Source organism: Dromaius novaehollandiae, chromosome 2 (assembly GCF_036370855.1).
Source record: "Dromaius novaehollandiae isolate bDroNov1 chromosome 2, bDroNov1.hap1, whole genome shotgun sequence".
NCBI classification, from domain to species: domain Eukaryota; kingdom Metazoa; phylum Chordata; class Aves; order Casuariiformes; family Dromaiidae; genus Dromaius; species Dromaius novaehollandiae.
In genome coordinates, this window is record NC_088099.1 from 1,014,706 (window position 1) to 1,028,306 (window position 13,601).

At 64.4% G+C, this 13,601-nt stretch overlaps 2 protein-coding genes across 2 annotated transcripts in view; both read left to right on the top strand.

Moving 5' to 3' along the window:
* The window catches only part of LOC112993724 (uncharacterized), a 41,513-nt gene extending 39,007 nt beyond the window's left edge, over positions 1-2,506 (top strand). The window contains exon 15 of the mRNA XM_064508057.1: positions 1,005-2,506. Coding sequence (XP_064364127.1) covers positions 1,005-2,098 — 1,094 coding nt within the window. The 3' untranslated portion in view covers positions 2,099-2,506. The remainder of the gene's footprint in view (positions 1-1,004) is intronic.
* A 4,981-nt stretch (positions 2,507-7,487) lies between these two features.
* Positions 7,488-12,705, top strand: LOC112993601 (E3 ubiquitin-protein ligase TRIM7-like). The gene is made up of 7 exons (XM_064505559.1): positions 7,488-7,942; positions 9,078-9,164; positions 9,480-9,710; positions 10,010-10,032; positions 10,693-10,808; positions 11,174-11,206; positions 12,020-12,705. Exons 1-7 carry the CDS (start codon positions 7,511-7,513, stop codon positions 12,529-12,531), a joined length of 1,434 nt encoding a protein of 477 aa, XP_064361629.1. The 5' UTR covers positions 7,488-7,510; the 3' UTR covers positions 12,532-12,705.
* Positions 12,706-13,601: the final 896 nt, after the last annotated feature.

Here is a 13,601-nt window from a genome sequence, read left to right on the forward strand (position 1 = left end):
GCTCGGACTGAGGAGCAAACCGTGCGCAGCCGCAGCGGCTGTGGGGACCTCGGGCCGGATACGCGCTGAAACCGGCCTTGGAGGGGTGGAGAAGCGGCCTGCAGAGATGGGGGTGCGGTTCACCGGGGCCAAGCGCCCGTTTCTGCCCGTGCAAAGGATGATCAGGGGCACCAGCTCCGGGGAGGAGCAGCCGGTTGGGTGGCCGTCCCGAGGGAGCGGTTTGGGGGTCTCTGGGGGCTTGGACACGAGTCAGCAGTGCTGCGCTCCTGCAGAAAAGGGCGAACGCAGCAGGACGTGCAACCGCCTCGCTGCAAGACGTGCAGAGTCATCCCTCCGCTCTGCTCGGCGTCGGTCGCGCTTTGCCGGGGGAGAGGGCGGCGCTGGGGGCTGCAGGTCCGGGCGCCGCGTGCCAGCAGACGCGTGGGCCCGTCGGAGAAGGGCCAGAGGACGGGGACAGCAGGGGCCAGGGGCCTCGAGCTGCCCGGAAGGAAGGAAGGAGTGAAGCGCGGTTGTTCGGTGGAGGGAAGATCACGCCGGGCACCGCCGGCATCAAAGCCTTCCCGGCCTGCGGCGGGGAGTTACAGGCCATGTGCTGGGAAAACCTTCCCGGAGGGGGATAGGGAGCGGTGAAACAGGCTGTCTGGAGCACGTGGGTTCTCCGTCGTGTGGCATTTTAAGATCATAATGCAAACATCTGCCGGGAGAGATGGGGTCGATGGAGATACCGGCCTCTGGAGGTCCCCCTCGACTCTCGCTGCTCCTGTGACCCGCTCGCAGCAAGCGGAGCTCGAGACGTCCTGCTCCCGTCGGCTGCCGCTTCTTGGGAAACCTTTTGGGTCGCGGAGCGTGGCGGCGTCCTCGAGCGCTGCCGGGAGGTTGTCGGCTCGGGGTCGGCGCGACGCGGCGGCCGGGCGCCGGGTCGGGACGTTTCTGCCGCAGCCCCCAAAGGCCCCTCCGCCCGGGCACCCCGTGACGGCGGCGATGTTCTGCTTTTCCCCCCACAGAGGACGGGATCGTGATCAAGACGGAGGAGGAGGAGGAGGAGGACGACCCGGACCCCCTGGAGCCGTGCGCCATGTTCGCGGGCAGGACAGAGCCGGCGGCGTTCGCGGGCCACGAGGCCGGGCTGGGCTGCGAGGCGCAGTGCAGCTCCGCGGCGCAGCCCCGGAGCCTGGCCGCCGGCCGCGCCGGCAAGCCGCCCGCCTGCGAGCGCGACGCCGGGGAGATGAAGCCGGTCGTCGTGCACCAGCGGAACCGGACGCGGGAGAGGCCCTACATCTGCCCCGAGTGCGGGAAGAGCTTCATGCTCAAGATCAACTTCATGATCCACCAGCGGAACCACCTCAAGGAGGGGCCCTACGAGTGCCACGACTGCGACCTCAGCTTCCGCAACAAGCAGCAGTTCCTGCTGCACCAGCGCGGCCACCCGCGCCGCGCCGTGGGGGTGCCCCGGCGCCCCGAGCACGGCCTCAAGCCCCAGCCGCGGCCCCCGCCGCCGGGGAAGCCCTACAAGTGCTCCGAGTGCGAGAGCAGCTTCAGCCACAAGTCGAGCCTCAGCAAGCACCAGATCACCCACGTCGGGGAGCGGCCCTTCACCTGCGGCGAGTGCCGGCGGAGCTTCCGCTTGCAGATCAGCCTCATCATGCACCAGCGCATCCACGCCGGCAAGAGCGACATGGCCTTCCTCTGCCCCCAGTGCGGCAAGAACTTCACGCGGCCCTCGCACCTCCTGCGGCACCAGCGGACTCACACCGGCGAGCGCCCCTTCCAGTGCAGCCAGTGCGAGAAGACCTTCAGCGAGAAGTCCAAGCTCACCAACCACTACCGCATCCACACGCGGGAGCGCCCGCACGCCTGCGCCGTCTGCGGCAAGGGCTTCATCCGCAAGCACCACCTCCTCGAGCACCAGCGCATCCACACGGGCGAGCGGCCCTACCACTGCGCCGAGTGCGGCAAGAACTTCACCCAGAAGCACCACCTGCTCGAGCACCAGCGGGCGCACACCGGCGAGCGGCCCTACCCCTGCACCGAGTGCACCAAGTGCTTCCGCTACAAGCAGTCGCTCAAGTACCACCTGAGGACGCACATGGGGGAGTGAGGGGATGCTCACGCCCCCTCCCTCCCTCCATCCCTCCATCCCGCCCTCCATCCCGCCCTCCATCCCTCCCTCCCTCCCTCCCCGCCTCCCCCCGGCTCAGGGCATGGACATCGAGGAAGCTTTGTGTGGTAGCGCCGCCGGTCTGCTGGAGACAGCGAGGCCCGCTGGAAATAAATTAATTAATTAAAGCAAGCGACGCGCGGCAAAATTAAAAGATTATATATATATAATTAACTGAAGCAGCTGATTTAGGGGGAATCCTCACCATCAGAAAAAAAAAAAAAAAAGGAAAAGAGAGAAAAGAAACCTGTACAGGGTGTTTTGCCGGAGTAGGACTCTTAACTGCTTTTTAAATCTACTGTTTGGTTTTTTAATAAATGTGGAGGAACTTTTCATTTGGTAAGCAAACCGAGGATTGCCAAGATTTTGCTTTTTTTTCCTTTTTTTGGGGGCGCTGGTTGTGGCACAGCCCCTCCGGTCCGGGAGCTCGGCGGAGGCGGCTGCCACCGGGTCCCGGCTCCCCGCGCCGGCCGCGGCGTTTCGACCCGCTAATGCACCTTTCACCCCCCGCCCCGGTGCCGGCCGATGCCCCGCGGCTCCCGCCAGCCCCGGGGACTGGGGAGAGCTGGGAGGGAGCCGGGTTTAGCCAGTGAGCGGCTGGAGGGGGAGGAAGGCCGTGGCGGTCTCCACGCCGGGCCGACGGCACGGGGCTGGAGGGAGCGACGTGGGGACGCGTGGGGGCTCCGCTCGGCACCCCCCTGTGCACGCTCACGCTCAGCCTGTGCACACGCACACCTGTGCACACTCAGACCTGTGCACACTCAGACTCAGACCTGTGCACACTCAGATCTGTGCCTGCTCATGCCTGTACACACTTACACTCAGACCTGTGCACACTCACGCTCAGCCCTGTGCACACTCACGCCTTTGCACGCTCGCATTCAGATCTGTGCACGCTCACACTATCACCTGTGCACGCTCAGCCCTGTGCATGCTCACGCTCACACTTGTGCATGCTCAGCCCTGTGCATGATCACACTCGCACCTGTGCACACTCACACCTGTGCACGCTCAGCCATGTGCATGGTCACACTCGCACCTGTGCACGCTCACACCTGTGCATGCTCAGCCATGTGCATGGTCACACTCAGACCTGTGCACGCTCACACCTGTGCATGCTCATGCTCAGAGCCATGCATGCTCACGCCTGTGCACGCTCATGCTCGCACCTGTGCACACTCAGACCTGTGCACACTCATGCCTGTGCACGCTCATGTGCAGACCCATGCACGCTCATGCCTGTGCACACTCACATTCAGACCCGTGCACACTCAGACCCGTGCACACTCACGCTCAGACCCGTGCACACTCAGACCTGCGCACGCTCCCGCTCACGCCTGTGCACACTCAGACCCGTGCACACTCAGACCTGTGCACACTCAGACCCACGCACGCTCCCGCTCACGCCTGTGCACACTCAGACCTGTGCACACTCAGACCCGCGCACGCTCACAGCCTCCCCGAGGGCGCTGCCCCCGCCCTGGCCGCTCATTGCCGCGCCCCCCCCCCCGCCCCCGGCCCGGCCCGGCCCCCCCCCCGGGCGCAGCGCGGGGCTCCCGCTGCCGCAGCCGCCGGCTCCGAGGGGCTCCCGGGCCCCAGCGCCGCCGGGGGGGGAGGGGATGGGGGGGGGCCGCGCGTCCCCCTCCCCGCGGCGCCCGGAGCCGCCCCACGCGGGACCCGCCCGGTTCCCCCCGCCGGGAAGCCCCGGTCCCGCCCGGCCCCGCCCGCCCTCGGCCCGCGCCGCCGCTGCCGACACGGGGCTGCGGCTGGGGCAGGAGCGGGAGCGCGGGGAGCCGGGACGGGAATGGGGAGCCGGGATGGGGAGCAGGGATGGGGAGCAGGGACAGGAGCAGGGATGGGAGCAGGGACAGGAGCGGGGATAGGAGCAGGCAGCAGGGATGGGAGCAGGGACAGGGAATGGGGAGCAGGGATGGGAGAGGCGGGGGAGAGTGGGGACGGGGATCAGGGACTGGGAGCAGTGACGGGGGCTCGGGAACAGGGATCGGGGACTGGGAGCAGCAACGGTGGAGTGGAGACGGGAGCAGGGGACAGGGATGGGGAGCAGGGGATGGGGACGGGGATGGGGACAGGGGCAGGAGAGCAGGGCTGAGGAGTGGGACCAGGTTGCGGGGATGGGGACCAGGGGATGCAGACAGGGATAGAGGAGAGGGACAGGGAGTGGCGATGGGGACAGGAGCGGGGACAGGGAGCAGGGTGGGGGGATGAGGATACAGGGAGCGGGGGCAGGGAACAGGGATAGGGACAGGGAAGGGCAAGGGATGGGGACAGGGAGCAGGGCTGGGGGGCAGAGGAGCAGGGCTGGGGGAGTGGGGATGGGGGACAAGGAGATGGGGATGGGGATGGGGACAGGGATGAGAGGGCGAGGAGACGGGATGGGGGAGCAGGGATGGGGACAGGGCAGAGATGAGGGACAAGGAGCCAGGAAGCAGGGACAGGGTCCGTCCCCAGGCTCCCGTGGCCACGAGAGCTGCTTTTGGGCCGCTCTGCCCCACGGCCCTAGGTCCTCCCCTGGCCTGGGCACCACTGCCCTGCTGGTCCCTGGCTCCCAGTGCTGCCTGGGCACAGCCCCGGCCCTGGGGCCACCACCTCGCACCCCGCGTGTCCCCTCCGGCATGGCCACCGCGCTGGGGCCCGAGTGCTGGAAGAGAGCAAATGTCCCTCCGTTCAGAAAGGGCAAGGAGGACCAGGCAGCCAGGCTGGCCAGCCTCACCTCCGCCCCGGGAAGGTGGTGGAGCAGCTCATCCCGGACACCACGTCCAAGCACACGAAGGACGAGGAGGTGATCGGGAGCAGCCAGCATGGATTCACCCAGGGGAAACCCTGCTGAACCCACCTGAGAGCCTTCTCCGAGGAGTGACCGGCTGCGGAGATGAGGGGAGAGCAGGGGCGGTTGTCTGCCTTGGCTTCAGCAAGGCTTCTGACACCGTCTCCCATAACATCCTCACCGACAAGCTCAGCAGTGTGGGCTGGATGAGTGGACAGTGAGGGGGACTGAGAACCGGCTGAAGGGCAGCTCAGAGGGTTGTGGTCAGCGGTGCAGAGTCCCGTTGGAGGCCTGGAGCTAGCGGTGTCCCCCGGGGTCAGTACTGGGTCCAGTATTGTTCAACTTACTCATTAAGGATACAAAACTGGCCGGGACACCAGAGGGCTGTGCTGCCTTTCAGAGGGACCTGGACAGGCTGCAGAGATGGGCAGAGAGGAACCTCATGGAGGTCAACAAAGGCAACCGCAGGGTCCTGCACCAGGGAGGAATAACCCCAGGCACAGCACAGGCTGGGGCTGCCCTGCTGGAGAGCAGCTCTGCGGAGAAGGACCTGGGGTCCTGGTGGACAACAAGGTGACCATGAGCCAGCAACGTGCCCTCGTGGCCAAGACGGCCAGTGGTATCCTGGGCTGCATGAGGGTGACCGAGCACTGGCACAGGTTGCCCAGAGACATCGTGGAGTCTTTGTCCTTGGAGATGTTCAAAGGCTGTCTGGACAGGGTCCTGGGCAACGTGCTCTAGGTGACACTGCTGGAGCAGGGGGTTGGACTGGATGATCTCCAGAGGTCCCTGCCAGCCTCAACCATTCTGTGATCCTGTGACATGGAGGTACATGCGCACACACACACACACACACACACACGCACGCACACACACACACAGCACACACACAGGCACACACATACACACGCATGCATGAACACGCCAGCACGCAAGCATGCAGCTGCACACACACATATACAGACACACTCATGCACACACACGTGTGCACACACACATGCATGCACAGGCAGACACATGCGTGCACACACGCATGTACATGCAGGTCCGCACATGCCAACACTCATGCACGCAAGATGCTCACACATGTACACATGCACACACATGCCACCACATGTGCACAGGCAGCACACACACACACACACACACACACACACACACACACACACACACACAGAGCCATGGGATCAGAGTGCACACACTGGCACACCCACAAGCATCCCCCCCCAGACACACACACACACACTCACACCCTCCACGCAGACACACACACTGGCACCCCCACCCCTTCACACACACCCCTGTCCACTGACAGACATCCCAACAGCCCCATACATACATCCCCCCACACACTGACACAGACACCCCTCCCACACACTGACATTCAGCTGCACACACACACGTACACACACCCCAGCTCACACACAGACATGTGCATACTCACACACATTTGCACAAACACACCACACACTCAAAAACACCCCCCCCACACACATTCTCTCTCACACTCACACACCATCAGACACACCCACACACACTCTCACATGCTCTCTCGTGCACACTCTCAGTCACACACACTCGCACACAGTCATATACACTGTCACACACAGTTGCAGTCACACACACTCATACACTGTCACACACTCACTGTCACACAGTCACACATATTTTCAGAGTAAAACAGTCACACAGAGTCACACTGTCACACACACAGTCACACATACACCCACCTGCTCTCACACTCAGAGTAAAAGTCACCGTCACACACAGTCTCACTCTGTCACACATACACTCACACACAGTAAAAGTCACACACACCCTCACACAGTCACACACACACACACACACACACACACTCATACACAGACACTCTCACACACACTCCCACATGTATGTTCTCACATTCACACAGTAAGTCACACACTGTCACACAGTCACACACTGTCACACACACACACTGTCACAAGTACACTCGCACACTCATACACAGTAAACCAGTCACACACTCTCTCGCGGTCTCACAAACACTCTCACACACACGCACAGGAAAACAGCCTCACACACACAGTCACACACACACTCTCACACACACGCTGTCTCACACACGCTATCACACACTGTCACACTTACACTCACTCTCACACACAGTCACACACACAGTCACACACACACACGCTCTCACACTCACACACAGTAAAACATTCACACGCTCTCTCACACTCTCACAGTCACACACACACTCTCACACCCGCACAGAACAGCCTCACACACAGTCACAAACACACACACGCACTCTCACACAGTCACACACTCACACACACACAGTCACAGTCACACACACACTCTCACACACCCGCACAGAACAGCCTCACACACACACTCGCACACACACTCACACCCGCACAGAACAGCCTCACCCACCCGCGCGCGCAACCCCCCCACGCCCTGTCACACACCCGCGCTCCCGCTCACACCCCCGCCCCCTGCTCAGGCCCCGCCCCCTACCCAGGCCCCGCCCCCTGCTCAGGCCCCACCCCCGCCCAGGCCCCGCCCCCCGCACCGCCGCCATGTCGGGGCCGGAGGAGGCGGCGGCGCTGGCGGCGCTGAGCGAGCGGCTGGAGGCGGAGGTGGCCTGCGCCGTGTGCCTGGAGCCGGCGGCCGAGGCGCTGCTCACGCCCTGCGGCCACGGCTTCTGCGCCGCCTGCGTGGCCGCGCTGCAGCGCGCCGCCGCGCCCGCCGCCTGCCCGCAGTGCCGCCGCCCGCTGCCGCCGGGCTGCTGCCGCCCCAACCTCCCGCTGCGCGGCGCCGCCGAGGCCGCGGCCGAGCTGTCGCGGCTGGCGGCCGCCGCCGCCCGCCGTCCTCGCTGCGCCGCCCACGGCGAGTCGCCGCGGCTCTTCTGCGAGCGCTGCCGCCGCGCGCTCTGCGCGCTCTGCCGCGACGAGCCCGCGCACCGCGGCCACCCGGCCCGCCCCGTCGAGCAGGCCGCGCCGCGCCTCCGGGTACCGCCGCCCGCCGCGCGCCGCCGGGGGCCCGTCCGCTGCGGGTGGGGGCCCGTCCAGGCACGGGCCGAGGTCCCGTCTGGTGCAGCTGGGGGCCCGTCGAGGTGTGGGCGGGGGTCCCATCTGGGTGCAGCTTGGGTCCCGTCTGGTGCAGTTTGGGGTCCCATCCAGGCACGGGCAGGGGGCTCATCCAGGTGCAGTTTGGGTCCCGTCTGGTGCAGTTTGGGATCCTGTCCGGGCACGGGCAGGGGCCCCGTCTGGGTGCAGTTGGGGTCCCATCCAGGTGTGGGCTGTGGTTCCGTCTGGGTGCAGTTTGGGGTCCCATCTGGGTGCACTTGGGGTCCCATCTGGTGCAGTTTGGGGTCCTGTCCGGGCACGGGCAGGGGTCCCATCTGGGTGCGGTTGGGGTCCCATGTGGGTGCAGTTTGGGGTCCCATCCAGGCATGGGCTGGGGTCCTGCGTGGGTGCAGTTTGGGGTCCCATCTGGTGCAGTTGGGGTCCCACCTGGGTGCAGTTTGGGGTCCCGTCCAGGCGCAGACTGGGGCCCTGCATGCCCAGCCTGGGCTGCCCCTTCCGGGCTGCTCCCCGCATCCGTCTCTCCCACCCCCGGCCCTGTCCCACCACTGCAGCCCCCCAGCCAGAGAGGGGTCTGGGGCTCATGTCCATGGGGATCCGTGCTCTGTCCCCCGTGCGGGACCAGGTTTCCCCCGGGAGCCGGCCGTGCCGAAGGGCACCGCGAGCGGGAGCGGGTATTTTTTTAAGTGATGTGAGACAGTGCGGATGTTTCACACCTCTTCCTACAAATCCCGCTTTCAATACAAAAAGTTGGTTTTGTTAAAAAAAGAAAAAGAAAGAAATAAAATTCAGGTTTCCAGCTATTCCAGAAATATTTCTGGATAAAATAGCTGCACATCGGGGTCTCGCTATCCAGTTTCTAAAGTGCGTTTGGAGAGAGGTGCCCTGGGTGAGAAGCCGTTTCTGGGTTGTGCCTTTGGAGACGGAGGAGAAAAACCCACAATACCAGAATAATCCCTCCCCGCGGAGCAGCGTTGTCCCCGCGGGGACCGGCTGCTGCACGGCGGTATCGGCCCTGCCGGCGTAACCCCGAATCACCGCACGTGCGTTGTTTTCCCAGGAGATGCTTCAGAACGATTTGGCTTTTCTCCAAAAAGAGAGAGAAGAATTTAAGCCGGAAGGAGAGAAGAGGAGCGACGAGCTGATGGTAGGTCCCCCGCTCCGGCCGCATCCCGTCTTTCCTTCCCCTGGATGTATTTATCGTTCTCCGTGTGAGCGCTCCTGTTTCCTCTCCCGGTGCATCCGTCGATCCTGTGCGTCCTGCGTCCACCCTCCCGTCGTCCAGACCTGCCTCCCACGCCGCCTCCTCCCCCCTCGGGCTCCGCATCCCTCTGCTCTTCCCCCTTTCCCACCCAAAAAGCTCCTCTCCTTTTCCCCGTGATTATTTGGCCTCCTGGCAGTAGCGCTGTGTCCCCGTGCCCACCCGGAGGGCCGACGTGGCCGTGTCTCTGCCGCCTCGCAGGGGACGGTGGCGTCGGAGCGGGAGAGGCTGCGGGCCGGATTCCGGGAGCTGCAGCGGTTCCTGCGGGAGCAGGAGGACGCGCTGCTGGCCCGGCTCGACGAGGCGCACGGCGAGCTCGCCGAGAGGCGCGGCGAATACGTCGGCAGTGTTTCGGCGAGGAGGTCGCTGCTGGACGCGGCGGTCGCGGAGATAGAGAAGAAGCGCGACCAGCCGGACATGGAGTTCCTCATGGTGAGGCCGCGGCGCCCGGCCGGGGCTCCGGGCCCGGCTGCGGGGTCCCTCGCGGTGGCAGGGAGCCAGGGAAGGACGGGAGTGACGGGAAGGTCGTGGTGTGGCTGAAGGGATGGTCCGGCAGCCTGAGCTGCTGCCCGCCACGTCCCACAGTGGGAGAACTGGGAGCACTGGGAGGGAGTCGGCTTAAATCCGAGTCCTCCATGCGGTGGGGAGCAGCCTGCGGGACGCGCCATGCCCAGCGCTCCGGTCCTTCCCGGCAGCATCCGAGCTGATCTGGCGTTTTCTGTCCCTTCTAGGACATTGACAGCACCCTGAGCAGGTGAGAAGTGGGCTCCGCGCCGCTCTCCTCCTCGGCGGAGGTTTGGAAACCCGGCAGGAGCCACAGCAGCCGCCGCGAGGGGAAGCGGCTTTGCCCTGCGGAGTATTTGGATTTAACGTGATGTTGTCAGGAACCAGAGCTGCTTGTGTGGCTGGGGGTGGAGGAGCTCTGGGAGCGATAGCTGCAGGAGGCAAAAATTCAGCCTTTTTTTTGCCTGATATTTTTTCCCCAATGCTAAATTATGTCCATTTTTCCTCTATTTGCTAAAAGCAGCATTGGGCAAGTCATGGACAAACCGGCCTTCAAAAGTGCCAAGCACCTGCGTCGCGGGTGAGCTCGGCGCTGGGAAGCCGGCTTTGCCCCCCGGCACCTCCGCGGCCTCTCCCGGCCCGACAGAGCCGGGGTTTCCGTGCCGGGAGCCGGGGCGCAGCGTGGCCCGGGCTCTCGTCTCCGCGCCCGCCGGGCTCCGGGGTGGCACGTCCCTCCGTGTGCCACCCCACCGGGGAGAGACGCTGCCCGCGGCGTGCCACGCGTCCCTGCGTGACGTAAGGATAGTAATAGCCGGATGGTGCGGGCAGACGTCTCCTCCGTTTCCAGCCGGGCCCGGGTGCTGATGCGCTGCCGTGGCCAGGGCTCACGGCCGTGCCGCTGTCTCCCCAGCTGTGAGGCCGCGAAGGCCCCGCTCCCGGAGCCGGTTCCCTCGGCGCTGCGGAGGAGGGTTTGCAGCCTCTCCGAGACGAGCGAGCTGGTCCTGGGCGCCCTGGCTGAGTTCAGAGGTAAAGCAAAGCAGCGGCGTGGGCTTGCCGCTGCGCCGGACTGTCTTTAATTTGCTCGAGCTCATCCGTGAGCGCCCGGGGCCCAAGCCTGGGAGGGGGCCGTGCAGAAGCCGCGAGCTGTGCTTGCTGCTCGTCCCTGCTGCACGCGCGCGTGTCCCCGGCGGAGCTGCTCCCGGGAGCATCCTCGCCGCTGCGGCTCGTGTCGGCTCCAGGCAGGGCTGCGGCTCCGAGAGGGGCTTTGCTGGAGCCTGCGGGCTGCGGGAGGAGCCCGGTCAGAGGTTCTCTGGTGGCCACAGCGTTTTTGGGGGGCTGGAAAGATGCCGCAGGGGAACGGGAACTCACTTGTGCCCCTTTCCTCCCTGCAGCCGATCTGCTGAGCAAGGTGGACAGAGAGAGGGGTAAGTTTCTGGAGCGGATGGGCGCGAGCGAGGGAGACCAGCTTTGCCGAAATGAGTTTCCTTATGTCCGTGGGGTGGAGAGAGGCTCACAGTGACATCCAAACCCGGGTCCCTTCGTTTTGATTAGGCCTGCTATAAAAATACAGGCGCATTCCCGAGCTGGGAAACCCCCAGGGCCCCCGTTCTCCAAAACTGAGCAGGAGCCTCTGCCAGGGCAGCGCCGGGCCCCTGGCTTCACTGTCTCTCTGGAAAATTTCTCTTCTCGTGCCATGATTTGTAAGATATTTAGTAGTTAAACACAGGTGGGACCGTTCATGTGGCCAGCACAAGAGGGTCCCATAAGCGTTTTGAGCAGGGTTTTAGGCCCGGCATGGAAATGCCTGTGCGCGCTTTGCCCCCAGCCCAGGGGCACCGCGGGGCTCGGAGCTGGTCAAGGACCAGCCTCGCAGGGTGGGTGTTCCTCAGTTTCCCCCGCCGCCGGGAGCGGAGGTCCCGGGAGGAGCGGGCTTGGCGGAGGGGCTGGGCTGGTGACAGCTGTGTGGCCTTGCGGGACCGGCCGCAGGATGGCAGCAGCACATCCCGCATCCGCAGCTGGCTCCGGCTTTGCGTTGCGACCGCCTGGTTGGCAGGGGGGGCTTGGGGGCGGCCTCTGCCTTCGGCGGGCGCTCGTCCCCCTTGGCCGACCAGCAGGGCCTGGCCGGGCACCAGTGCCGTCCCGCACGTGATGCTTCCTTGCTTGCTCCGGGACGTGGGGAGAGGCCGCCGTTTGCTTCTCGGCGGACGACGGACTGACGTTTCCCTCTCGTGCATTAGCGAAGGTGACCCTGGACCCAGAGACGGCCAACCCTTACCTGGTCCTGTCGAACGACGGCAAAACCCTGCGTCTGGGGAAAAGGCATCAAGACCTCCCCGACGCCCCCGGGAGATTCACGGGCAGCTCCAGCGTCCTGGGCACCCAGGGGTTCGCGGCAGGGAGGCATTACTGGGAGCTGGAGGTGGGCGACGGGGACAGCTGGGCCGTGGGGGTGGCCGTGGAGTCCGTGCGGAGGAAGGAGTCGCTCACCCTCGCCATGGGGGGGATCTGGGCCCTGCGGCGGGACTGGGATCGCGGGTACTCGGCGCTCACCATGCCCCCCATCCCGCTGGTCCTGGAGGAAGAGCCCCGGCGGATCAGGGTCCACCTGGACTACGAAGCCGGTGAAGTGACCTTCTACAACCTGGAGAACATGACGCAGATCTTCCAGTTCAAGGCCTCCTTCACCGAGAAGGTCTTTCCGTACTTTTGGCTCTGGTCAGAAGGATCCTATATCCAGCTGTGTGCCTGATGGGGTCGGGCGCCTCCCGGTCCCCTGCTCGTGCCTTTGGTTGGGGGAGCAGGAGAGGTGCGTGGTGACGGCGTGGCATCGCACTGCAAGCTCCCAGCACCTCTGCTTGGGCTGGCGCATGTCCACACGCTGCTGCTGCTGCTGCTATGGCATTAAAGGTGTGTTTGGCCTGCCTGGGGGTGTCTGTGCTGGTGTCCTGGCCAGATCTCGGTGGCGGTTGTTCCTGAGGGCACAGCCACATGGATAAATGGGAGAGTGGCAGGGAGGACGTGCCAGCCCTGGTCCCCCATTGCCCACGCTGGTCTCTGGCAGCTCTCCTGGCTGCCCTGGGCCCTGTGTGGTGTGATGTGGGCAGCGTGGGGACATGGCCACCCTGCACCCCTGTTCCTTGGGGTCAGGATTCGCATGGGAAGTGGGGTGAAGCCGCAGAGCTGCTAGCAGTGCCGGTAGCTGCCCGGGTAAAACCACGTTGCCATCAAACGCTGGGAAGGTGGCAAATGGGGGACACGTCTTTGAAAGGGACCTGGGGAGCTGCAGAGCGGTGGGGACCCGGGGTGGTGGTTGCTGTGGGATTCAGGGGTGCGCAGCACCAGCAGCTCAGCAGTAGTCAGGACAGCAGAGGACATGTTGGGTGTTGTCAGAGGCCATCGCAACCCCGGTGTGTCAGTGCGCTTTGTGTGCATGGCAGCAGCTCTGCATGCAGGTCTGCTCCCCTGGAAAGGAAAGGAAAACATCCAGAGAAAGGGGCAAGGCGGACCACAGAGCTGGGGTGAGTTCAGATGGAATTTCTTGTCTTAAATCAAGCCATGCTACCATAAAAAAAAAAAAAAAAAACTAAAAAATAAATAGCCTTTTTCAGGGCTGTGACAAGAGTGAGGGGAAGATTGTAACAGGCGCTGGGAGGCTGGGGACTACATTTCCCAGCATGCAACGCCGAGGCGGGCAACGCGTGGAACGCGTTGCCCGCCTCGGCGTTGCATGCTGGGAAATGTAGTCCCCGCGGCACCACGCAGCAAGCCCCCCCCACCATTTTCTTGAGGCACCCTACTGGCTGCCTCCTCTCGAGAAGT